This window comes from Schistocerca serialis, chromosome 5, assembly GCF_023864345.2.
Source record: "Schistocerca serialis cubense isolate TAMUIC-IGC-003099 chromosome 5, iqSchSeri2.2, whole genome shotgun sequence".
Lineage (NCBI taxonomy): Eukaryota > Metazoa > Arthropoda > Insecta > Orthoptera > Acrididae > Schistocerca > Schistocerca serialis.
Window position 1 is genome coordinate 611088968 of NC_064642.1, and position 27372 is coordinate 611116339.

A 27372-nucleotide genomic window follows, 5' to 3' on the forward strand; every position below is an offset into this window, starting at 1 on the left:
GCAGAAGCTCCTTTTTTGTCACAAGTAAACAAAAATCATGATGCCCTGAAACACCTGAAGCCAGCTCCGACCTAATATTTGTACATGCCACACACCATAGAACTGTAGTATTTTACTCAGTGTTGAGTATATATGAGGTTATTAGACACAAAAACAAATCATAAGTGAGTAATTTTCTATTATTCATATTTCAAGACTCTACGGAAGACTTTAAATGTTCCCTCTTCCTCCACATCCTCACTTCTTTCTCCCTGTGAAGAGTTACACAAGATTCACACAGGTCATAAGACTTTTTTAAATTTAGAGTTAGGTATATGCCACTGTTTGAAATCTGAACATTTTTCTTTCAACTTAGGTGAGAGGGGATAGTTGGGACATGACTGCTCTTGTGAATTTGGAATTTCTAGTGATCATGCTGGTACAGCTTTCTGAGAAAGCCGATTTTTGTACATGTCACCCTCACATTACGACGAGAAGTTATAGAATTCATGAACTGTCATGGAATGATTGTCTTCCCTTTCAACACTTTCATACTTTGAAAGGTCATATTTTGTCAGGTTTCTGTGGACATCAGATGTATTCACTTTTTGTAAGCCCCCACACACTATCCACCAAGAATCTTAACTTAAACACCTTTTTTCATATTTTTAATGTTTTCATTTTTTGTTGCTCCTGTGTGTGTGGGGAGGTGGGGTGGGGTGGGGGGGTGGCAGTTGGTTTACTTGCCATATAAAATACAACATATGCTACTTCTGTTGTCTTATGTATGGGTAGCTTTGAGGAATGAAGTAGTGAAGGCAGCAGAGGATCAAGTAGGTAAAAAGACGAGGGCTCGTAGAAATCCTTGGGTAACAGAAGAAATATTGAATTTAATTGATGAAAGGAGAAAATATAAAAATGCAGTAAATGAAGCAGGCAAAAAGGAATACAAACGTCTCAAAAATGAGATCGACAGGAAGTGCAAAATGGCTAAGCAGGGATGGCTAGAGGACAAATGTAAGGATGTAGAGGCTTATCTCACTAGGGGTAAGATAGATACTGCCTACAGGAAAATTAAAGAGACCTTTGGAGATAAGAGAACGACTTGTATTAACATCAAGAGCTCAGACGGAAACCCAGTTCTAAGCAAAGAAGGGAAAGCAGAAAGGTGGAAGGAGTATATAGAGGATCTATACAAGGGCGGTGTACTTGAGGACAATATTATGGAAATGGAAGAGGATGTAGATGAAGATGAAATGGGAGATACGGTACTGCATGAAAAGTTTGACAGAGCACTGAAAGACCTGAGTCGAAACAAGGCCCCCGGAGTAGACAACACTCCATTGGAACTACTGACGGCCTTGGGAGAGCCAGTCCTGACAAAACTCTACCATCTGGTGAGCAAGATGTATGAAACAGGCGAAATACCCTCAGACTTCAACAAGAATATAATAATTCCAATCCCAAAGAAAGCAGGTGTTGACAGATGTGAAAATTACCGAACAGTCAGTTTAATAAGCCACAGCTGCAAAATACTACCACGAATTCTTTACAGACGAATGGAAAAACAAGTAGAAGCCGACCTCGGGGAAGATCAGTTTGGATTTCGTAGAAATACTGGAACACGTGAGGCAATACTCACCTTACGACTTATCTTAGAAGAAAGATTAAGGAAAGGCAAACCTACGTTTCTAGCATTTGTAGACTCAGAGAAACCTTTTGACAATGTTAACTGGAATACTCTCTTTCAGATTCTGAAGGTGGCAGGGGTAAAATACAGGGAGCGAAAGGCTATTTACAATTTGTACAGAAACCAGATGGCAGCTATAAGAGTCGAGGGACATGACAGGGAAGCAGTTGTTGGGAAGGGAGTAAGACAGGGTTGTAGCCTCTCCCCGATGTTATTCAATCTGTATATTGAGCAAGCAGTAAAGGAAACAAAAGAAAAATTCGTTGTAGGTATTAAAATCCATGGAGAAGAAATAAAAACTTTGACGTTCGCCGATGACATTGTAATTCTGTCAGAGACAGCAAAGGACTTGGAAGAGCAGTTGAAGGGAATGGATAGCGTCTTGAAAGGAGGGTATAGGATGAACATCAACAAAAGCAAAACGCGGATAATGGAATGTAGTCGAATTAAGTCGGGTGATGCTGAGGGAATTAGATTAGGAAATGAGACACTTAAAGTAGTAAAGGAGTTTTGCTATTTGGGGAGCAAAATAACTGATGATGGTCGAAGTAGACAGGATATAAAATGTAGACTGGCAATGGCAAGGAAAGCGTTTCTGAAGAAGACAAATTTGTTAACATCGAGTATAGATTTAAGTGTCAGGAAGTCATTTCTGAAAGTATTTGTATGGAGTGTAGCCATGTATGGAAGTGAAACATGGACGATAAATAGTTTGGACAAGAAGAGAATAGAAGCTTTCGAAATGTGGTGCTACAGAAGAATGCTGAAGATTAGATGGGTAGATCACGTAACTCATGAGGAAGTATTGAATAGGATTGGGGAGAAGAGAAGTTTGTGGCACAACTTGACCAGAAGAAGCGATCGGTTGGTAGGACATGTTGTGAGGCATCAAGGGATCACCAATTTGGTATTGGAGGGCAGCGTGGAGGGTAAAAATCGTAGAGGGAGACCAAGAGATGAATAGACTAAGTAGATTCAGAAGGATGTAGGTTGCAGTAGGTACTGGGAGATGAAGAAGCTTGCACAGGATAGAGTAGCATGGAGAGCTGCATCAAACCAGTCTCAGGACTGAAGACCACAACAACAACAATGTGTGTGATACCCTTCCCACTTCATGAATTCATGTCATAACTCTATATTTCAAGTAATCTCACATTTACCAGTCCACTAACTGCTGCAGACTAAATCTGTAAACTTTAAATTCCTTTAACTTGTATTACTGCTGAATTTCTTTACAAGTACAACTACATGCATTTATCTTAACATGTTGTGATCTTCACTCTGAAGACTGGTTTGAAGCAGTTCTCCATGTTACACTATCTCCAAATAACATCTGCAAACTACATCCTTCTAAATTTGCTTACTGAATTCACCTCTTGGTATCCCTCTATGATTTTTACTCCCCCCCTACACACACACACACACACACACACACACACACACACACACACACACACACACACACACACACACACTTACTTCCAGTACTAAATTGGTAATCCCTTGATGTCACAGAATGTGTCCTACCAACAGACCCCTTCTTTTAGTCAAGTTGTCCACAAATCTGTGTCCCCAATTTTATTCAGTGCCTCCTCATTAGTTAAATGATCTACCCATCTAATCTTCAGCATTCTTCTGTAGCACCACGTTTCAAAAGCTTGTCTAAACTGTTTATCTTCCAATGTTTCACTTCTGTACATGCCTATACTCTAGACAAATACCCTCAGCAAAGATTTTCTAAGATTTAACTCCGTATTTGATAACAACAATTTTATCTTCTTCAAAAATGCTTTTCTTGCCATTTCCAGTTTATATCTTATATCCTCCCTATTATGACCATCATCAGTTATTTTGCTTTCCAAATAGCAAAACTCATCTATAGTATTAAGTGTCTCATTTTCTAATCTAATTCTTTCAGGAGCACCTGATTTGATTCAACTACATTCCATTATCCTTGTTTTGCTTTTGATCATTTTCATCTTATGTCCTCCTTTCCAGACAATGCCCATTTTGTTCAACTGCTCTTCCAAATCTTCTGCTGTCTCTGACAGAATTACAATGTCATTGGCAAACCTCAAAGTTTAAATTTCTTCTCCCTGGACTTTAATTTCTATTCCACATTTTTCTTTGGTTACTTTTACTGCTTGCTCAACGTACATATTGAATAACATCAGAGATAGGTTACAAACCCTGCCTCACTCCCTTCTCAATGACTGCTTCTCTTTCACGCCCCTTGACTCTTAAAACGGCTGATTGGTTGTAAATAGCTTTTCACTCCCTTTATTTTACACCTCCGATGTTCACAAGTTCAAAGAGTCGTCAAAAACTTTCTCTAAGTCTACAAATGCTGCAAACACAGGTTAGCCTTTCCTTAACCTATCTTCTAAGATAAGTCATAGGGTCAATACTGCCTTGTGTGTTCCTATACTTCTCTCGAATCCAAACTTATCTTCCACAAGGTCAGTGTCTACCAGTTTTTCAATTCTTTTGTAAAGCATTCAGGTTAGCAATTTTCAACCACGACTTATTAAATTGGTAGTTCGGTAACTTTCACACCTGTCAGCAACTTTTATTACGTTCTTCTGTAAGTCTGGAGGTATTTTGCCTGTCTCGTACATCTTGTGCAGTAGATGGAAGAGTTTTGTCATGGTTTGCTCTCCCAAGGCTACCAGTAGTCCAATAGTTCTGACGAAATGTTGTCTACTCCTGGGGCCTTGTTTCAACTAAGGTATTTCAGTGCCCTGTAAAAAATTTTCTCGCAGTTCTCTCATCTCATCTTTATTTACATTCTCTCAATTTCTACAATAGTGCCTTTAAGTATCTCCTTTGTACAGATCCTCTACTATGCTCCTTCCCCTTCCAGCTTTCCCTTCTTTGCACAGGACGGGTTGTCCATCTGAGCTCTTGGTATTCATACAGCTGCTTCTCTCTTCTCCAAAGGCCTCTTTAATTTTCCTGTGGGCGATACCTATCTTTTCTCTAGTGAAACATGCTTCTTAATCCTCTAGTCATTTCTGCTTAGCCATTTTGCACTTCCTGTCAATGTCATTTTTTAGATGTTTGTATTTCCTTTTGCCTGCTTCATTTACTGCATTCTATATTTTCTCCTTTCATCAATTACATTCACTATCTCCTTTGTTATTCAAAGATATCTACTATATCTTGTCTTTTTACCTATTTGATCCTCTGCTGCCTTAATTATATCATCTCTTAAAGCTACCCATTCATCTCCTACTGCATTCCTTTCCACCGTTCCAGTCAACCATTGCTAATGCTCCCTCAAACGCTCAACAACTCAGATTCTTCTAACTTATCCAGGTCCCAAACCCTTAATTTCCTACATTTTTGCTGTTTTCTCAGTTTTAATCTACAGTACATAATCAATAAATTGTGGCCAGAGTCCACGTGAGCCCCTGAAAATGCCTTGCAATTTAAATCTGGTTCCAAAATCTCTCCAGATCATGAGACCTTCCAGTGTCTCCGGGTCTCTCCCACGTACACAGCCGTCTTTCATAATTCTTAAAACTTTTAGCGATGATTAAATTATGCTCTATGAAAAATACCACCAGGTGGCTTCCTCTTTCACTCCTTCCCCCACCCCCAGTCCACATTCACCTACTACTTTTCCTTCTCTTCCTTTTCCAGTTATTGAATTCCAGTCGATCATCACAACTAAATTTTCATCACCCTACATTATCTGAATAATTCCTTTTATCTCACCATAAATTTCTTCAATCTCTTCATCATTAGCAGAGCTAGTTGACATATAAACTTGTATGTTGTGGTGGGTGTGGGCTCCATGTCCGTCTTGGCTACGATAATGCAGTCACTATGCTGTTCATAGCAGCTTATCTGCCTTCCTAATTTTCTTATTCTTTATTAAACCTACTCCAGAACTTACTCCTGTGTGATTTTGTGTTGATAACTCTGTATTCACCTGACCACAAGCCCTGTACCTATTCCCACTGAACTTCACTAATTCCCACTGTATTTCACTTTAACCTATCCATTTCTGTTTAAACCCTTTGAATGTCAAGGTAAAACGATCTATCATCACCCCCTACTGATGCAAATACTGTCAGGGTGCCAATTCATCAGTACTCTTGTTCGTCTTGTTTAGCTTACAGAATCGTTAGATGGTGTTGGCGTGCTGATTACAGATGCTCTTTGCTTCGAGCTACATGTAGGACGATAGCTATCAACAATTGAGCATCTTTTCTGTGAAATATTAGCGTTCGATTATTCCGCTTTTGCATCGTTTGTTTATTGACGTCGTGTTTCGCAGTACATGTTTACATTCTGTTATTGCATTCTGCATTCTTGTTTTTGCGCAGTACTGTTATTTATCATTGTTTCTGTGTGTTTTTCTTCATTTCAAGAGTTTACAGTTTGTTTATTTTCTCCGCTTTTTGTGAAAAATGCGACCTATACCAGGCCACAGCAGAGAACTTACCGACGAAGAAATTTGTGAGCTTTTAGAATGTACTAGTGATACAGAGTGCTTTAGCGAAAGTAGCAACAGTTCAGAAAGTGACAGTGATGTACTTGACGATATTGTGAACGAAAGTGAAGATGAAATGGAAGATGTACAATACACTGAAGTAACTGCAGCTGAAACACTACAGCTGTTACCACATCCATTTCAAGGGCTGCAAGGACCAAAACATATGCCACCAGCAGAATCTCCTGTGATAGAATATTTCAATCTATTCTTCACTACAACGTTGCTGCAGCTTATTGTAACTGGATACAAATCACTGAGCTAAACAGTTCATAACTACACATGCTACATTGTCCGTATAAGAAATAGAAGAATGTGACAAGTACCGAGGTAAGAGGTTTTATTGCATGCTTACTAAATATGGGACTCAATAAAAGGCCCACAATGCTCTCATCCTGGAGCACAAAACGTCACAGACATTTCCATGGTTTGGTAAAATGTTTTCTGCCCACCAATTTAGGCATCTTATGAAATTCTTTCATCTTGTGGATAGTGAGAAATGTCCAGCACCAGGCCATCCTGATTATGACCCATGTATCAGGTACCAGCCATTGGTAGATCATGCCAATAATATACAGGGTGATTCAAAAAGAATACCACAACTTTAGGAATTTAAAACTCTGCAACGACAAAAGGCAGAGCTAAGCACTATCTGTCGGCAAATTAAGGGAGCTATAAAGTTTCATTTAGTTGTACATTTGTTCGCTTGAGGCGCTGTTGACTAGGCGTCAGCGTCAGTTGATGCTAAGATGGCGACCGCTCAACAGAAAGCTTTTTGTGTTATTGAGTACGGCAGAAGTGAATCGACGACAGTTGTTCAGCGTGCATTTCGAACGAAGTATGGTGTTAAACCTCCTGACAGGTGGTGTATTAAACGTTGGTATAAACAGTTTACAGAGAATGGGTGTTTGTGCAAAGGAAAAATTCTGGACGGCCGAGAACGAGTGATGAAAATGTAGCACGCATCCAGCAAGCATTTGTTCGCAGCCCAGGAAAATTGACTCGCAGAGCTAGCAGAGAGCTGCAAATTCCACAATCAACTGTATGGAGAGTCCTACAAAAAAGGTTAGTTATGAAACCTTATCGTCTGAAATTGGTTCAAGCACTGTCTGCAGCTGATAAGATTAAAAGAATCGATTTCTGTGATTTTATCCTTGCTCAAATGGAAACAGATGAATCTTTCGTTTCAAAGATTGTGTTTAGTGATGAAGCAACTTTCCACACTAACGGGAAAGTCAACCGTCACAATGTCTGTATATGGGGCACTGAGAATCCGCGGGAAACAACTCAGTATGAACGTGACTCGCCTAAGGTGAACGTTTTCTGTGCCATTTCAGCCAATAAAGTTTTTGGTCCCTTTTTCTTCGAAGGTGCTACTGTAACTGAACTACAGTATCTGGAGATGTTAGAGAATTGGCTGTTCCCTCAGCTCGAACAAGAAGCACAACAATTCATATTTCAGCAGGATGGAGCGCCACCACATTGGCACTTATCTGTCCGTAACTACCTGAACGTCAACTACCCGAGGCGATGGATCGGCCGCCAGGCAGCCCGTGACAGAGCACTTCATCACTGGCCTCCAAGAAGCCCTGATCTTACCCCCTGCGATTTTTTCTTATGGGGGTATGTTAAGGATATGGTGTTTCGGCCACCTCTCCCAGCGACCATTGATGATTTGAAACGAGAAATAACAGCAGCTATCCAAACTGTTACGCCTGATATGCTACAGAGAGTGTGGAACGAGTTGGAGTATCGGGTTGATATTGCTCATGTGTCTGGAGGGGGCCATATTGAACATCTCTGAACTTGTTTTTGAGTAAAAAAAAAACCTTTTTAAATACTCTTTGTAATGATGTATAACAGAAGGTTATATCATGTTTCTTTCATTAAATTCACATTTTTAAAGTTGTGGTATTCTTTTTGAATCACCCTGTATTTAGACATCATTACACACCTCATGAACAACTTACTATTCATGAGAGTCTAGTTGGCACTAAATGTCACACTTCCCTATTACAGTATTTGCCAAACAAACACCACCACTGATGGGGAATCAAATTCTCGATGCTGTATGACTCTATAATGCACTATTGTCTAGGGTTTTATACTTACAAAGGTGCCAAAAGCCAAGAAGATCAGGCTGAGATTGCAAGACATGGCTTAGGTTATTGTGTTGTCCAGAAGCTACTGTGTTTGGGCAATTATTTGAACAAGGGATGTCATATCTTTGTGGACAACTATTTCATGTCAGTACCACTTGTAAAAACTCTTTATAAATTAGGTACATACATTACTGGCACTGTAAGGAAAAACATAAAATATTTGCCAGAGCAATTTAGAGAGAAACTTGGAATTGGGAAAAAGATGTATTGTAAGTCATGTCCGGTGCTAGCATGTGCGTACCAAGAGAAAAAATCCCAGAGTACTCCCGTTCTCTTATTGTCACGTAAAGTTGGTGCTGGTGACATTGAAGTCCAAAATAAAAATAAAACAGTAAAAATGCCAGAAATAATACACCAGTACAACCAGTATATGGGTGGAATAGACACATCAGACATGATGCTGTATGCATATTTTGATGAGAGGCGAACTCTTCGTTACTGGAAGAAGGTAGTTTTTAACATAATGTCAAGAATGGTGCTGAACTCTTACATATTATACAAAGAGCATAATAAAGGAAGGAAAGTTGTTTCCAGATATGTATATACTGTAATGATAATTGAAGCATTGTCAGATGAATGGCTGCAATAAAAAATTCAACTGATAATCCTTGTGGTTCTCCGGGTTTCAGAAAACTTCCAGAGAAGAAAACCATTTCGGTTTATGTCACTAGGCTGGATCAGTCAATCATCAAGATTGCTGTCCCTGCAACTACTGAAAAAGCTGCTGTCCATCTTCAGGAACCACACATTTATCTAGCCTCTCAAAAGATACCCCTCCATTGCAGTTGCACCTACAGTATGGCTATCTATATCGCTGAGGCATACAAGCCACCCCACCAAAGGCAAGGTCCATGATTCATTGGAGGTGGAGTGTCTAAACATACACAACCTTTAATTTTTCTCATTACATCCACTTTCAATTTAGCAAGTATCTGAATAGTATAGTTTCTTGCACACTGCACACAAATGTACAACATTTCCTGCCAAATTGCACTCATGTGAGGTAACCATTCAAATCCACACTGATTACACATAACTATTGTGATTGTACACATGAAATCCCAAATTGTAGATGGAATACAGCAGAAAGGTTAAAGCATTTCTTTTAATGATATATTCATGGAAGCTTTCTGGAAACCTGAAAAAGCAACACAGCAATTTTCACAATCTTTTCCATTTTCACACGGAAATAATAGATGGAAAGAAGCTACCTATTCATGGAAGACAAGCAAACGGATGGAAAGAGGGAAGGTAAGTATCTAATGTCCTGCTGACAGCAAGACCATTAGTGGCTGTGCCCAAGTTAGTACTGGAAAAGGATAGCGAAGGAGAACAGTCAGATACTCTTATAAACAATGTCCTTGGCATTCTCTTTAAGTAATTATGGGAAACCTCAGAAAACTATGTCCAGACTGGGATTTGTGCACCACCCTTCCTGAATGTGAGTCCCAAGCCTAAATCAGTTCACCAAGAATACAGATAATGTTGCGGATGAAATGTCAGGGAACTGGAATATGGAAAATTTAAAAGGAAAACAGATGCTACCTTAGAATAAAGAATTTTGTAACTGAACAAGAAAGCTGTAGGCTTGATGAGCAACAGTAAAGCGGGGAGGCTATACTGGGAATTCTGACAAAACTGGTCAAGTTGAAACAGAAGTAAAAGAAGAGTAACTTTCTACAAGTTTTCACTCTGCAGCAGAGTGTATGGTGTGTATACCGATGTGAAACTTCCTGGCAGAGTAACACTGTGTGTTGGACGGGAACTCAAACCTGGGATCTTTGCCTTTCGCAGACATCTGGAAACGGTGCACTAGGCTGTGACTAAGCGATTTCTCTGCAAATACCCTCTCTTCCCAGAGTGCTAGTTCCCCAAGGCATGCAGGACAACTTACGTGAAGTTTGGAAGGTAGGCAGAGAGGTACTGACCAAAGTAGATTTGAGGGTGGATAGCTCAGTCAGCACAGCACTTGCCCACCAAAGGAATAGTTCCAAAGTTCAAGTCTCAGTCCAGCCAGAACATTACATATGAAAAGCTGACCATTTTCTTTTCAAGTTTCTACTTCTCACATACAAGCCCTTTCTGTGTTACATATTCTCGCAGACTGCACCATTATGTTAATTTTTCATGCTTCGTGCCTTCTTCCCTTCCAAATCCCTCTTACATTTTCTTAATTCTGCACCTTTCTCTGTGAATCTTTACGTTACTCACATCATAGTGTTTCCCTCACTTGATACCGTCACCAACTCAAAGTTTAACCAGAACACATTTACCCTGCAAGCCACCATAAAGAAAATGGTGTGGAGTATATTCTACTACTATCAAATTCTCCTTTTCCTGTTTGCATTTCAGGCAAGAGAAATCTGTCTGTGTGTTTCCTTTTATGCATAACCTTATCTGTTTCAGCAATCAATTCTTATGCATGATATGCTCACAGTAGGTAGTTTTATACGTTCGAGTGAAATACTAGTTCTCTGAATCTAATGACAGCATTTGGTGACAAAAAACACTATCTCTACCACTGACAACCACTCAAGTTCTATGAATGGATTCATAAATTTTCTGCATGGACTGAACTGGTCAGTTACACCCCCTCCTCTATTCCAATTAAAAATCAACATGAAACATAATCTAATATAAGAAGTGCTCCATTTGAAAAAAATCACAAATTAAAGAAATTATATGTCTTCATCCGAAAACTGTATTTGAATGTGACCATTCTAATCAAAATGCTAGGTAAGATAACCATGCTATGAGACAGTACATCCACAGTATTCGAGAAGTTAGAAACACATTTTTATTTGAATGGGGTAATAGCTGCAAGCTGCACCTCCAATAACTGGTCCAGATGAGCTGGAACATTAGTGATTTCCACAGCATTTCTATGAAAATCTCTTCTTTCATAAAACTTTAGTATCATCCTCCAGTGATACAGGAAATCATCCAGCAAAGTTCCTGAAGAGGAGAACTGTAAAAGAAAAAAGACTGGAATGAAATTTATTTCCAAGCAATTTTCATCAGATATGAAAATGTTACATGTATAATGTTTGTTCACTTATAAATTTAATTATGAAATACAAATCTTTGCTGACAATGGCATGCAACTGTTGACTAGCGGGTTAATGAAAATTTACTCAACAAAAGAATAAAAGCACTACAAAATCACTATTTACTATTGAGCACAACACAGCAACCAACAGCAAGGATTTAAAGAAAACCCTATTTTTCTCTGGATGCTTGTTACAAACTTAATCATGTATCTCCATTACCCTTTGTTGTGCAGGATTATACTCAATTTTTACTACCACAAACTAGGTACACTTTGACTGCCATGGTTTCTCTGACCACTCACATATCTGAAGTTTTACAGCTGGCTATCAGTTGAGTGTTTAGCATATACCTTTGGTGATAAAGTTTCATCAATACATACTAGATGGCACCATGTCATGCCAATTTTCTCACGCAACGGTTCGTCAACCAGTCACAATTTATAACTGCGTACAAAAAAGTGTCTTAAAATCTGGTGACAAAGTTTCATCAATACATACTAGATGGTGCCATGTCGTGCCAATTTTCAAGCACAACAGTTCATGAACCTGTCACAACTTATAATGGTGTAGGAAAAAGTGTCTTAAAATCTGGTTGTGCATAATACACTGACATCATTTAACTGAAAAGACATAGGTGTTCTCAACTATATTGATTAATTCTCAAAACAGACCACTGATTAGTTTATTGTTCACATGTATATATATCTGTCAATATACTATGATTTCTGTTTCAGAGTTACTTTGAACCACTGGTCGTTGTTACCCCAGGATTACAGATACACAATTTACTAAACAATGCTGAAGCCAATGACAGTGGAGGACTAACAAATATGAACATTAACCATTCTTATACAGACAAAGACTCATTTGTAACTGTTAATGTGCCTGCAATTAAGAAAAACAAATGACACTCTATATTGATCAAATTGCAAGCTTGTGTGGTTCAGGCAGTGATTAAGGTGCAACACATAACATCAACTAGCTCCAGAAACAAGGAATGAAGTTAGTTGGGCTTATAAGTGCCAGATATTGCCTCGACAAGTGAAGACCAGGTAACTTTAGTTATAACTGCACCAGACGTTTTGAAATGAGGGTTACAGTTTAAGGTGGATGAAGCTGAAGGTATTATAAAAAACTAAATTTGGAGCTATGTGTGTGGTATTCCATCCTAGTACCTTTTGTTGCATTTATAATTTTGATGATGTATTACACTGTTTTATTTATGTACTGTACTAGGTTGTCTTCATTTATGATGCTTAATAAAGCACTCAAGAAAACTTTAGATCAATGTATTTCTTTCTGGATGGTCAGAGTTTCATTGTGTTTTTGAAATATTGATCAAAAATGGAATGGTAGTTGACAAAATTGTTTTGGAAGTATAGGCCAGTCAATATATCCCTAAATCCATGCTAACTTTGAGCACCTACAATTTTTCCCATTACTTCCTCTGCATTAATCAGCTTGTAATCCGTTCACACATACCCCTATGTTCACTACCATAAATATCACAGAGTTAAAAAACAATGATAATCACATTTGAATCTGAAAATCGGTGGAAGTATACCTTGGTTTACGATACTATTGTACAGTGTCTGACTACAAACAAAATTCACTTTTTCCAATTCTAGTACTTTTTAGGCACTCAATGTGACTCTTACTTCCAGCAGCTCTCTTTGTATAAGCAAAAGCCACGTTACATTTTATTTAATTTTGTATCCATTTTTCCCACTAATAATCCCTGCTCCCAGGGTTAGAGAGGGCTGTGTGAGATATGTACCAATGGTTCACATTTCATGTCAATATTAAGTCCCCCAATAAATAGCTGCAAGAGCTGGTACTCAAGAAAGCATGGTCAAGTGAGTATCTCCAACACAACTGTGTACAGTAAAGCACACAATATTCAAGTCATCTAACAGGTCAATGACTGCATCATTTTCAGATGGCAAACAAGAATGAATGTACACAAGAAAGTAAAGTAAAAACAAAATTCTTTAAATCTGAATAACTGTACATGGTACGATGTTTTCTAACAACAAACATGACGAGAATTGGACTATGCAACAGTATCTAGCAATCTTCACTAAAGGTGTGTTAAGTCGAAAATCTAATTTCTCTGTAACTATAAGAAAGACTAATGGGAGGGGGAAAGGTGGGAGAAGAGGAAGAATTTGAACATTAACATAGGGATATTTACTATTAAAAACAATCTTGATCACGATTTATTAATTACGGTGACCGGTTTTGACCACTACTGTGATCATCTCCAGACCATTGAGTAGGAACCTCTTTCTGCTGGAGAATCACTGAGTAGGAACCTCTTTCTGCTAGAAAGTCACTGAGTAGTGTTTCTCTAGCAGAAAGAGGTTCCTACTCAATGGTCTGAAGATGATATGATATATTGCGAACCATGGATGAAGGGTATCATACGGATGCCATATTCCTTGACTTCCGGAAAGCTTTTGACTCGGTGCCCCACTACAGACTCCTAACTAAGGTACGAGCATATGGGATTGGTTCCAAAGTATGTGAGTGGCTCGAATACTTCTTAAGTAACAGAACCCAGTACGTTGTCCTCGATGGTGAGTGTTCATCAGAGGTGATTGTATCATCTGGAGTGCACCAGGGAAGTGTGGTAGGTCCGCTGTTGTTTTCTATCTACATAAATGATCTTTTGCATAGGGTGGATAGCAAAGTGTGGTTGTTTGCTGACGATGCTGTGGTGTACGGGAAGGTGTCGTCGTTGAGTGACTGTAGGAGGATACGAGATGACTTGGACAGGATTTCTGATTGGTGTAAAGAATGGCAGCTAACTCTAAATATAGATAAATGTAAATTAATGCCGATGAATAGGAAAAAGAATCCTGTAATGTTTGAATACTCCATTAGTAGTGTAGCGCTTGACACAGTCACGGCGATTAAATATTTGGGTGTAACATTGCATAGCGATATGAAGTGGGACAAGCATGTAATGGCAGTTGTAGGGAAGACGGATAGTCGTCTTCAGTTCATTGGTAGAATTTTGAGAAGATGTGGTTCATTTGTAAAGGAGACCACTTATAAAACACTAATACGACCTATTCTTGAGTACTGCTCGAGCGTTTGGGATCCCTATCAGGTCGGATTGAGGGAGGACATAGAAGCAATTCAGAGGCGGGCTGCTAGATTTATTACTGGTATGTTTGATCATCACGCGAGTGTTATGGAAATGCTTCAGGAACTCGGGTGGGAGTCTCTAGAGGAAAGGAGGCATTCTTTTTGTGAATCGCTACTGAGGAAATTTAGAGAACCAGCATTTGAGACTGACTGCAGTACAATTTTACTGCCGCCAACTTACATTTCGCGGAAAGACCACAAAGATAAGAGAGATTAGTGCTCGTACAGAGGCATAGAGGCAGTCATTTTTCCCTTGTTGTGTTTGAGTGGAACAGGGAGAGAAGATGCTAGTTGTGGTATAAGGTACTCTCTGCCACGCACCATATTGTGGATTGCGGAGTATGGATGTAGATGTAGATGACCACAGTAGTGGTCGAAATCGGTCACTTAATTAATAAATCGTGATCAAGACTGTTTTTAATGGTAAATATTTGTAACACATTGATCACAGTCACTCCCATGTTGTTGTTTTTGTGGTCTTCAGTCCTGAGACTGGTTTGATGCAGCTCTCCGTGCTACTATATCCTGTGCAAGCTTCTTCATCTCCCAGTACCTACTGCAACCTATATCCTTCTGAATCTGCTTAGTGTATTCATCTCTTTTTCTCCCTCTACGATTTTTACCCTCCATGCTGCCCTCCAATACCAAATTGGTGATCCCTTGATGCCTCAGAACATGTCCTACCAACCGATCCCTTCTTCTAGTCAAGTTGTGCCACAAACTTCTCTTCTCCCCAATCCTATTCAATACTTCCTCATGAGTTACGTGATCTACCCATCTAATCTTCAGCATTCTTCTGTAGCACCATATTTCGAAAGCTTCTATTCTCTTCTTGTCCAAACTACTTATCGTCCATGTTTCACTTCCATACATGGCTACACTCCATACAAATACTTTCAGAAATGACTTCCTGACACTTAAATCTATACTCGATGTTAACAAATTTCTCTTCTTCAGAAACGCTTTCCTTGCCATTGCCAGTCTACATTTCATATCCTCTCTACTTCGACCATCATCAGTTATTTTGCTCCCCAAATAGCAAAACTCCTTTACTACTTTAAGTGTCTCATTTCCTAATCTAATTCCCTCGGCATCTCCCGACTTAATTTGACTAAATTCCATTATCCTCGTTTTGCTTTTGTTGATGTTCATCTTATATCCTCCTTTCAAGACGCTATCCATTCCGTTCAACTGCTCTTCCAAGTCCTTTGCTGTCTCTGACAGAATTACGATGTCACTCCCATAATGTATTCAAAAGTAATTAACATAGGGAATTGAAGAAATTTTTTTTTAAATGTTTGACACCAAAGCTACTAATTATTCACTGGCTGACTAGCTTCAGGCTTTGCCAATTTTCACAAGCCCCATATTTTGTATTTGGGATATGTTTAGTGTGAAAAGATCTATTTATGTCATCACACTTACATGTAGTTTGGATCTTCATTATTCAGCATGGTCTGATACACGTGATGAGGATATTTTGTACAAAATGGAGAATATGTTCTCACTGGAACACACTGTGTGCCATGCTGGTTTATTTTAGACAGCCAACAAATTATTACCAGCTTTGGTTTAAACAAAATGTCTTCTCTTCAAAGCCTGAATGCTGCAAGATACAACATACTGAAAACCTTTATATGAATTCAGGGAAGGACAGGGCAATTGATCCAACTATACTGCCATTAACACATAGTATTACTAAAAAATAAATTTAAAAAAGAAAAACAGCAACAATGCAGGCACAACTCACAGAGACAAGCATACCCTTTAAGAGCACATGAAGTTGCCTAATGAGAAGGGGACAAAAACATGCATCTCTATCTACATGACTACTTTGCAGCTCGCCCAAGTCCTGACAGACGGTTCATTGAACAATTGAGATTATTTCTTTACCTGTCTGCTCTCAAATACCAGGTGGGGAAAAATGGATACTTAAATCTCTCCATGTGAGCTCCAGTTTCTCTTTTTTATTATGTTTGTCATTTCTTCCTATGTGGGTGTGCGTCAACATATTTTCACACTTGGAAGAGAATCTTGCTGATTGAAATTTCATGAAAAGATCTCACCGCAATGAGAAACGCCTTCATTTTAATGACACTTTTACCCTTTTTCTTGATGATGATTAAAAAGAGAGAGAGAGAGAGAGAGAGAGAGAGAGAGAGAGAGAGAGAGAGAGAGAGAGAGAGATATTCACTTCTTTGAGCTTTTACAACAGCCCTGTCAATTGTGGTGGTTGCCACATAAAGTGATAAAAATGATATTAAATAACTTCGCAAATATAACAAACTTGACGTCTTAACGAAATATGTTACTGTGTGAACTTTCAAAGATATAAGTATTATCTCTTCTCAGAAAAATAACGAAGACTCTGTAATCAATTAATATGATCTGCGAATGTAATTGCAATCTCTATTTTCTAGCAAAAAGTTTCCTTCTCTTCCCTTCCTCACTTAACGAAATCGCGAGAATCTCCTTAGCATTGCATTTTCACAAAAGTAAAAACAATTAACAAAAATACATTTTAACAACAAACAGTCATATACCCAGAATTTTGTTTGCATATTGGACCACAAGTTTAAAGCCCTGAGGTAGAAAAAAGTCGTATGCTTAAGCCACAGGCGTTGAAAAGATTTTCATTCTGATACAGAGCTAGTGGTCGTAAAACTAAAATAATAGAAAGCCGTGAGCCGACGGCCTTTCACTTTTTCTTTTGATCTGTTATTAAGTACTGCAATGTATGCATTATTTTAAGTAGCACGTTGTAATATGTTTGTTGTGGCATCTTTTAATATAAAAACACCATGTCAGGCAAATTAACTGTGAGAAGCATCACAACTGAGTCACTGATGTAAATAATTTTCCAGCTGTGAAGCAACCACAATAACATTAGCTTCAACTTTTCATAATGTATAAAAACCAATACATAAAGCACCACCACACAATCCTATCTGGTAAAGATCCCAAACCACACAGCAATACTCTGGAAAAGGCAAACAAACATAATGAAGGCAGTCTCTTTATTAGATTTTGTTCTGTTTTAACAACAAGCACTGGAACGAAGACGAAGAACGCAAGACCAGAGAAGGCAGTGAAACGACGTCTGCCAATGGTGCGCAGAATAGGACCGCACTGCGACAGGAGCGCCCTCAAACCAGCTATACAGCGCCGCTCATGCCAGCCTTGGTCACTCAGGTCGCACTCAGGATCGCGGTTGTTAGTTATCAGTGATGTGTGTAAAACTTGCAGGAACATTGCATAGCCAAGAATGTTACTGTTTGCATGATGCCCATCATTTGCAACTACTCCTTGTAAATCTCCAAGTTAAGTATTGTTAATTTGCTTTATAGAAATAAAACTACTAATGTTATTTGCTTGAACTGTTGTATAGCATTCCAAGAATGTCACATCCTTTAGGCACCCCATACGAGACGAGTGGGCAAGACCAACAACTGGTTACGAGGTGTTACATACAAATTCTGTCCCTAATGGCCACGGCATTTTGCTGGCACCTTAATTCTCTCGTCTTTACTTTGCTGGGGCACTCGCTTTCCTTTAACAGTTTCTTGTCTTTCTGCTAATTCGTTTTTTCAGATGGGCATTGCAGAAAATTTGATTTTGTCATTATTTACATTGCTTGCCTTGCATATATTTTGCATTTGTGTCTTCCAACATGCCCACCAATCCTGTCTGGTGCCACAGCCACAAGCTTTAGATGCCACACAGCTAATGCAAATGTTTCAGTTTCAGACACAGCAAATGTCAGCACTACTCAACACAGTGCAGCAGCTACTGGCCAACGCTACACACCCAACAGAACGAGCTCCACCTACTACAGCTGCTATACCACCTTTTCGACAGTTTAGTGAACAAGAAGAGGAATGGCTCAAGTGGTTATCACAGCTCAAGGCACATTTACTTGCCACAATGTACCAGGTACTGTGGAACTTACCTATCTATTATCCCCGGCAGGAAGTGCAGTGTTCAGATTAATTCAAAAAATCTTTCCTAACGCCACTCTGCGTGAACTTGCGTATGACAGTGTAAGAGAGTCACTATGGCACAATTATGAACAACAAGTAAATGTGGTAGCAGCTAGGTATCAATTCTTCAATTGCAAAAAACGGTCGGAAAAAACTTATCCTGAGTGGGTAACAGATTTGCAAGGTATGACAAGGAAATGCAAATACAAATGTGCTTGTGGTGCTTTATATTCAGACATTATGTTGTGTGATGCAGTCATGTACAATGTACCTGACGTCAAACTCGGAGAACAAATTTTGAAAGTCTGATCCATCATTTCAGCAGCTAGTGCAAATACTAGATCAGTACAATTCTGGTATCTTGTTAGCTCATACATTTGAGCAGCCAGCTATCTGACAGGCTGAGTCCCTTAGTTGTGATCACTGGCGGCGTGCGCTTGCCAAGCCGAGTAAAGAACACCTCGCCACACCGCGTAAGTAGTTCGCTAAACAGGCGAGCAAAATTAAGTCTTGCCCTAGATGTTATTCATGGCACAAATGCCAAGACTGCCCCTCCCAACAAGCTCAGTGTTACACTTGTGGTAGGAAAAGATACTTACAATCCGTATGTTTGCAATGGAACAGACATCAGAATTCAGTCCACTCACTCACAAAAATCTAGTCACAAGGCCCATGTCGTTAATGCAGTATACTCCAAGACTGCAACTAGCAAGCATGCAGTTTTGTCAGTGATACATCAGTCAAACAAACTTCTTGTTCATTTACTTAATTGTGGGAAACGTGTCAAATTTCAATTGGACATGGGTGCCTCTGTCACTTGCTAGGCTCCCCACCCCTGTCTAACATTAGCATGCAACTGACTGCTTATAATGGACAAGACATTCCCATTCTCGGAACATGTACTTTGCCTGCCATGTATCGCTCGCATACGCGAACAGTGACTTTTACAGTACTACAATCACGCAAGTGTGAGACCATATTTGGTCTTTATTATTTTGATTTGTTTGGCTTTAACATTCAGACCAATGTGTTGTCAGTGTCTGCATTCAATGCAAAAGACAGTGTAGCTAGCTTGCTAAAAGAATTCCCGGAACTCTTTTCTGAAGGTTTAGGCATGGCTAACAATTTTGTTGCACATATTACACTTCAATAACAATGCTCAGCTGAACTTTTGCTGGACCAGAACTATTCCCATTGCATTGCGGGATAAAGTCACTGTTGAACTTAAGGAATTGCAAGATAACGGAATTATTGCACCCATATCAGAAAGTCATTGGGCAAGTCCATTGGTTTTGCTCCCCAAACCTGCAGGTCGCATTTGCCTCTGTGTTGACTACAGTCAACCCACAAACAGTCACTGATACTTATCCACTGCCATCCCCAGAGGATCTCATGGACAAATTAGGCACTGGACGCTACTTTTATAAAATTGATTTGCGCGACGCGTGTCTTCAAATACTGTTCGATGAAGAACCTCAAAAAGTGTATGTAATAAATACTCAGTTGAGCTTGTTTGAATATTTGCTTCTGCACCCACCATTTTCCAATGGTATTTGGAACAGCTGACTGCACACGAGCCACACTGTTCAAACTATTTAAACGATATTGTCATAGCAGGTCGTACACCTGAAGAACATATTGCAAATTTACGTGCATTGTTGTGTGTGTTATCTGAGACAGGACTAAAGACTGGATAAATGTGATTCTTTTAAACCTGAACTACAGTATCTTGGTCACGTCAAACAGTCAAGGAGTACATCCTCTGCAGTCGCATTTGTTAGCCATTCAACACTTGGCAGTTCCTCACAATATCACAGAATTGCAGTCAGTTTTTGGGAAAATAAACTTTTACATTCGGTTCATACCAATTGCTGCACAAGTCGCACCTCCATTGCGTAGCAAGAATGTCCCCTTTGTTTGGACACATGAGAGCCAAGTAGCTTTTTAAAAACTTGAAGATGCATTGCTCAGTAATCGATGCTTAGTTTACTTTGATCCTAACAAACCGGTTGTATTGCAAGGTGATGCTTCCTCTTACGGAACTAGTGCCATGCTTTTGCACAGAATTGGTGATACAGGTATGCCTATTGCTTTCACATCAGAAATATTGTCCAAGCTCAGTGTAACTACTATTCACAAATTGAAAAAGAGGCTTTGGCTATGGTGCATGGCATCAGCAAATTTCACCACTATTTGTATGGCAGAAAATTCTACTTAGCAATGGATCACAAGCCTTTGCAGTCTTTGTTTCATCCGACGAAACCGGTTCTTGTACGAACTGCCCAAAAACTGCAACGGTGGGCTTTGTTTTTGTCTCAATACCAGTAAGAGATTGTATGTCGTCCAACAGCTGAACATAGTAATGCGCATGTGCGTTCACGTCTTCCAATTGGCCCAAACACAGACTCTGATGCTTCTGCTGCATCTTGTTGTCACATCAATGCTCAGGATTCTGAATTGCTTAGATCTTTTCCGCTGAACTGTAAGAAAGCTGCACAGGCCACAAAGCTGATTCTGATCTGAACATTTTTCTCCAGTACATTCGCACATCGTGGCCTCACTCAGCGAATAGCATAAAGGACTCTGTAGTCACCAATACTTTGCATGTCAGCATAGCCTCGCTGTACAGAAAGATGTGATTCTTGTTCAGAGTGACAGCGGTCAGTCACGTGTTTATCCCTAAAGCTTTGCAAAAAGAAGTGTTGCAGTTACTTCACCAAGGAAAGCAGACAGTAGGCTCCAGGCGAGATCGTCTCAACTTGGCACTTGCATGTATCTTCTTTCAGGACCAGATGGCTTGCAGTGCCACCATCAAAATCAACTTCACCTCTTGTCACGGACACAATGACCTTTCAGTATCTCTTCCCCAGATTAATGGGTCAAGAGGACACTGCATTCACAGCAGCTGCCAAGGGGAGAGAGCCGGGGCGGGAAGGGGTGGAGGATCCGGGGCGGAGGGGGGGGGAGAGGGGGCGTGGGGGGGGGGGGGGGGGGGAGACGGGGGGGGGGGATCCGGGGCGGGAAGGGGGGGGAAACTCCGTGGGGGGGGGGGGGGCAGAGCCGGTGCGGGAAGGGGGCGAGACCCCGTGCGGCGGGGGGGGGGGGGGGGGGGGCCGGGGCTTGGGAGGGACCGGGGCGTGTGAGGGACCGGGTCGTGGGGGGGAGCGGGGCGTGGGGGGGGGGGGGGGACCAGAGTGTGGGGGGGAACCGGGATGTGGGGTGAACCGGGATGTGGGGAGAACCGGGATGTGGGGGGGGGGGGGGGGGGAGGGGGAACAGGCCTGGAGGGGTACTGGGTCGTGGGGGGGACTGGTGTGTGGTATCTCCTGGATTTCCCAGTTAAAAATACACTTTCTCCCAGGTGAAAATACACCTTTATGTATTAAGTGACAGTATACTCTTAGTCCCAACTCTACAACTTATCAATCCTTTGAATGGTTATCGTTTTATACAGCGGCGTAGAAGTTCCCAGCACTTTAGAAAACAAAACTCAAGAAAAAAAAACACATTTTGAAAAGATTTTATGCGCACTAACATGTACACTGCATACTTTCCTATTACGAAAGTATAAATTCAAATTCCACCAAACACCGCATGTTACTTTCCAATGCACTGAAATCGAGAATGCGATGAGCTTTTGTAAGCCAGTCATAGCTCATGTCACTTGATCTCGCAAGCCGATGACAGCGGATATTCAGAGCATAGGACACGTGATATAGACAGCCAATAGCAACATCACTGTTAAGTAGCGCGAACACACAAATAGTAAAAGTTAATACCTTAAATTAATATAGATAGTGTTGCTGCAAGAAGAAAAAAAAAAAAAGAGAAAAAAAGCTTTCACTTATAATATTGGTCTTAAGCTGCAAGACAAGCTAAGCTTTCACATATAACGTAGATCTTTGCGCGTGTTACACTTTAAGATAAATCACACAAATGTACCAATAAAAATTTTAACAACGACATAAATGTCTGATGATCTGGGCTCTAAATTCTTCTAAATGGTCGTCTTCAAAGAGTTGATTTTTAAATGAGAATTATACGCTCTGTGATTTATGAAATTCATCGTACATCATTGCACATAGTTAATCTTGTGTAAAAGGAAATTTACTTTGAAACTAGTGCTTTTCAAACAACCACTCGCAATATTTTCCTGCGACTTGTTAGAAACAGGTTCGTTTCAGCAGTTGCCAGAGAGCCCCAGATGAAAGGCGCCACCAAGCTTGCGCAGCTACGATGGCGTAGGAAACATTGAAAGATCTTACATTATGTCATAAAAGAAACAGGACATTAGAGGATACTCCAAGAGCATCAGAATTTCGTGAACCATACTAAAATCCGTAACTCAGCTTAAAGTGTCCAGATTCGGTTGTAAATTTTCTTGGAGTACCAGTACTGTATCATCTCGTGTTTGGTTCTTTATTATGGCATAACGCCACATGTGCCGGAAGATAAAAACAAGGACTTGAAATGCAGCAACCAGATGAAACTAGCAAATAGTGTGGAGTCAAATAAATTGACTGCCTCAGTGGAAAAGATTTATTCTTTAGCAAACCAAAAAAAAAAAATAACTTAATTCTTCTGCAAGGCGATTAATGCTTCACTGTAACAAAGTTGGAAATAAAATAAAATCTCAAACTAATAATATATTTTAGCCTTCCGTAATGTCGTGAATGTATTTTAATTCACTTGACAGCTTCCAGCCATAGAAATCCGTACTACAACTCAGACTGCTCTGTGCATCAACCCCAGATATACGGTATTTCCGGACCAGGACAATACTAAGATAGCTCCCCTCCCCTCCCAAGCGTTTGAGGTAGGCCCAGATGAAAAAATTCCCGGGTGTTTCCCGGATCTCCCGGTTGTCCTGGGTCGTATACACCCTGTAAGAGGCAGAGGTCGAGTTGGGACAGCAAATTTTCGACATCTCTGCCATGGCCAGGAAGCACAGTGCCACCCCACAAGGGGTTATGAGCGTGAAGATCTCCCAAAAGTAGGTAAGGTTCAGGGATATGATTAATCAGTGCAGATAATACATTCAGGGGTACCATCAGGAGGAAGATATGCATTGCAAGCAGTTATTTCCTGCATTGTCGTTATTCTGACAGCCACAGCTTCAAGAGGGTTTAAAGGGGCACAGTTTCGCTACAGACTGAGTTTAGGACATAAACACAAACTCCACATGACACACTGGTTTCTGTCATATCCCTTACAGCCATGGAGGGCAGGGGTCCGTATTGCTGGGAACCAGGTTTCCTTGAAGGCAATGCAGAAAGCAGGTGTAAAGCTTAACAGTTGCCGTAGCTCAGCCAGGTGGTGGAAAAAACCACCGCAATTCCACTGGAGGATGACAGCATCGTGAGACTGGGAAGGCATGGGACATCCAATGAGGCAGTTTACACCTCAGGGTCACCTGCTGCCATCGACTTTTTGCCTGAGCAGTCTATATGCATCGTGTCTGAGGGTCGGCGAGAGTTAGGTCCTCAGTGGATGCCAGAATCTCCACCTCATCTGCAAATGCAGAGCTTGTACGTAGCGGTGGTGTGGGTGCCACTACAATTCTCTTCGTCTTGGGGACCTTCGTTTTGGATTTCTCTCGCTGTGTAATGATTCGAGAATGTCTGTGCAAATTCTAGAACCACTCAGCCTTCTACCACCTCAAACACACGATATTCTGGATATGAGTGTGGGATGGTACAATCCTACCTACTGCACGTCACGTTTGTGTGTGCTGGTTTAAAATCAGTCGCGGGAAGAAAGTAGACGCGGCGGACGAACGCCACTGCCAAGTACCTATCGGGCAATCCACAGATGTTTTATTGAGTGTGTAAGGAAGAACCATAATGCTTATTGGGTCATTGACTATTGTTATTAAGACAAAGACAGTTGAAAAAGAACTCTTGAAAACACTTGACGTAACCTTGCTATAGGCAAGAATTATTTTCCGATTTATGTTAAGGAAAGTTATGGTATCAAAGCCAACTTTCTTTTAATTGTAATTTGATTTGTTTCTGACGTTCAACTGTATGAGGGACTTTCCAGAAGTTATATATTTATGTTGAAAGTGAGAGTATTATTGCGTATGGAAGTCAAATAAGTCGTTAATTGATGAAAAACAAACAAACAAAAAAACCAAAGCGGCGGCATAAGAGAAGGTCACAGCTACAGGATGTATGCGCTCAAACTTCCTCTTAGCCTCAGTGTAGGTCAGTTGGTCCAGGGTCTCATATTCCATGATTTTCCTCCCTTTCTGTAAAATCCTGTAGTCTGGCGAGCAAGGTGAATGATGCTCTCCCCAGTTGACACAGATGGAATGAGCGGCACATGGAGTATTGGAATGTGACGGACATCCACAATCTCAACATGTTACTCTTCAACTACAGTGGGAAGACATATGGCCAAACGTCCAGCACTTAAAGCACCACATCAGGGGAGGGATATATGGCTTGACGTCACAGCGGCAGACCATCGCCTTGACCCTCTCAGGCAATGCGTCACCCTCGAAGGCCAAGATGAAGGCACCGGTGTCAACCTGATTATCCCTCGGGCCCCGATGGATGCATCGGATGAAATGAACACCTCGCCACTCTAAATTGGCACACAGCTCATTGTCAGACTGCAAAAGAAGGTCCCTGTGGAATATAATCCCCTGAGCCACATTTAAGCTCTCATGGGGCGTGATGGTAACAGAAACATCCTGCAACTTGTCACAGGTGAGTAATGCCTGTGACTGGGCAGAGGATGCTGTTTTTATCAAGACTGACCCAGAGCGCATTTTGGACAAGCCCTCCACCTCCCCAAACTTGTCCTCCAAATGCTCCACAAAAAACTGAGGCTTCATGGACATGAAAGGTTCCCCATCAACTCTCATACATACAAGGTACCGGGTTGAATAAGCTTCACTGCCATCCTTAGCCTTGCATTCCTCCCATAGTGTGGCCAGGGAGGGGAATGGTTTGGGGTCATATTTCTTAGCACTGAAGTTAGACTTTGCCCGCTTAGAGAGCGCTGGCGGTGGACCATCAGCAAGAGAGGATGTACTACGCTTCATCGCGTGTCATCCCCCCTCACGCCACCCACTCCAACCAGGGGCCCTCCCCACGGGCACCACCCAGCCTCAGCAAGGGACACCTGGCACGATGGCCATTGCCGGGAGTCCTGATGCCCCAGGGAGATGGTCATCTACTCCATGGCATACACGGGAAGTTAACAGCGCAGGCATGAGCAGAATTGTCAGGGGGCTACAACCAACAGGGTACATAGCAGCTCCACCGCAACCAACTGGCTACCGTGCTGGATATGAGGTGCCAAGAAGTCCATAGTCATCGTCGGCACAGAAAACGACACTGCATAGTGCATGGTGGAAAACGCACCCACGAAGGTGTCGTCACTGAAGATATGGAGAATGAGCAGAATTGAAATGCAACAACGAGAAAGTGGGCTGAAGATCTCAATGCAAGATGGACGTGATACACCATTCAAGGCGCCCTTCCCCAATTGGCTCACTCTTCGGGAAAATTTAGAAAGATGGAGATCAAACCCGACAAGGACCAGCACATAAAGGTTGAAACGTATGAGACTCTTTTTAGTCACCTCTTACGACAGGCAGGAATACCTCAGGCCTATTCTAACGCCTGGACTTAAAGATTTGTGGCGCCCTCCATCAAATGCTGGAATTCAATATTGTGTTGGCTCACCCTTAGCCATGACGACAGCTTCCACTCTCACAGACGTACTTTCAATCAGGTGCTGAAAGGTTTCTTTGGGAATGTCAGCCCATTCTTCAAGGAGTGCTGCACTGAGCAGAGATATTGATGTCGATTGGTGAGGCCTGGCACCAAAATTGGCATTCCAAAACATCCCAAAGCTGTTCTATGGGGTTCAGGTCAGGACTCTGTGCAGACCAGTCCATTACAGGGATGTTATTGTCGTGTAACCACTCCACCACAGGCCATGCATTATGAACAGGTGCTCTATCATGTTGAAAGATGCAATCGCCATCCTTGAGTTGCTCTTCCACAGTGGGAAGCAGAAAGGTGCTTAAACATTAATGTAGGCATGTGCTGTGATAGTGCCAAGCAAAACAACAAGGAGTGCAAGCCCCCTCCACGAAAAACACGACCACACCACCTCTGAATTTTACTTTTGGCACTACACACGCTGGCAGATGACGTTCACCAGACATACGCCATACCTACACCCTGCCATCGGATTGCCACATTGTGTACCATGATTCATCACTCCACACAACGTTTTTTCACTGTTCAATCGTCCAATGTTTATGCTCCTTACACCAAGCGAAGTGTCGTTTGGCATTTACCAGCTTGATGTGTGGCTTATGAGCAGCTTCTCAACCAAGAAATCCAAGTCTTCTCACCTCCCACCTAACTGTCATAACACCTGCAGTGGATCCTGATGCAGTTTGGAACTCCTATGTGATGATCTGGATAGATGTCTCCCTATTACACATTACGACCCTCTTCAACTGTCAGCGGTCTCTGTCAGTCAACAGATGAGGTCGGCCTGTATGCTTTTGTGCTGTATGTGTCCCTTCACGTATCCACTTCACTATCACTTCAGAAACAGTGGACCTAGGGACTTTTAAGAGTGTGGAAATCTTACGTACACGTGACACCCCATAACCTGACCACGTTCAAATTCCGTGAATTCCGTGGAGCACCCCATTCTGCTCTTTCACAGTGTCTAATGACTACTGAGGTCACTGACATGGAGTACCTGGCGGTAGGTGGCAGCACAATGCACCTAATATGAAAACCGTATGTTTTTGGGGGTGTCTGGATACTTTTGATCACATAGTGTACGTATTATGTAGTCTTGTTGTATGACACTCTCTCAG

At 41.1% G+C, this 27372-nt stretch overlaps 1 protein-coding gene across 4 annotated transcripts in view; it reads right to left on the reverse strand.

Annotated features, from left to right (window-relative positions):
- LOC126481030 (FHF complex subunit HOOK interacting protein 2A-like) overlaps nucleotides 1-27372 on the reverse strand; it is a 198528-nt gene that overhangs the window by 156374 nt on the left and 14782 nt on the right. For all 4 annotated transcript variants that reach the window (XM_050104505.1, XM_050104504.1, XM_050104503.1 and 1 more), the window contains one exon: nucleotides 11163-11300. In XM_050104505.1, coding sequence (XP_049960462.1) covers nucleotides 11163-11300 — 138 coding nt within the window. The remainder of the gene's footprint in view (nucleotides 1-11162; nucleotides 11301-27372) is intronic.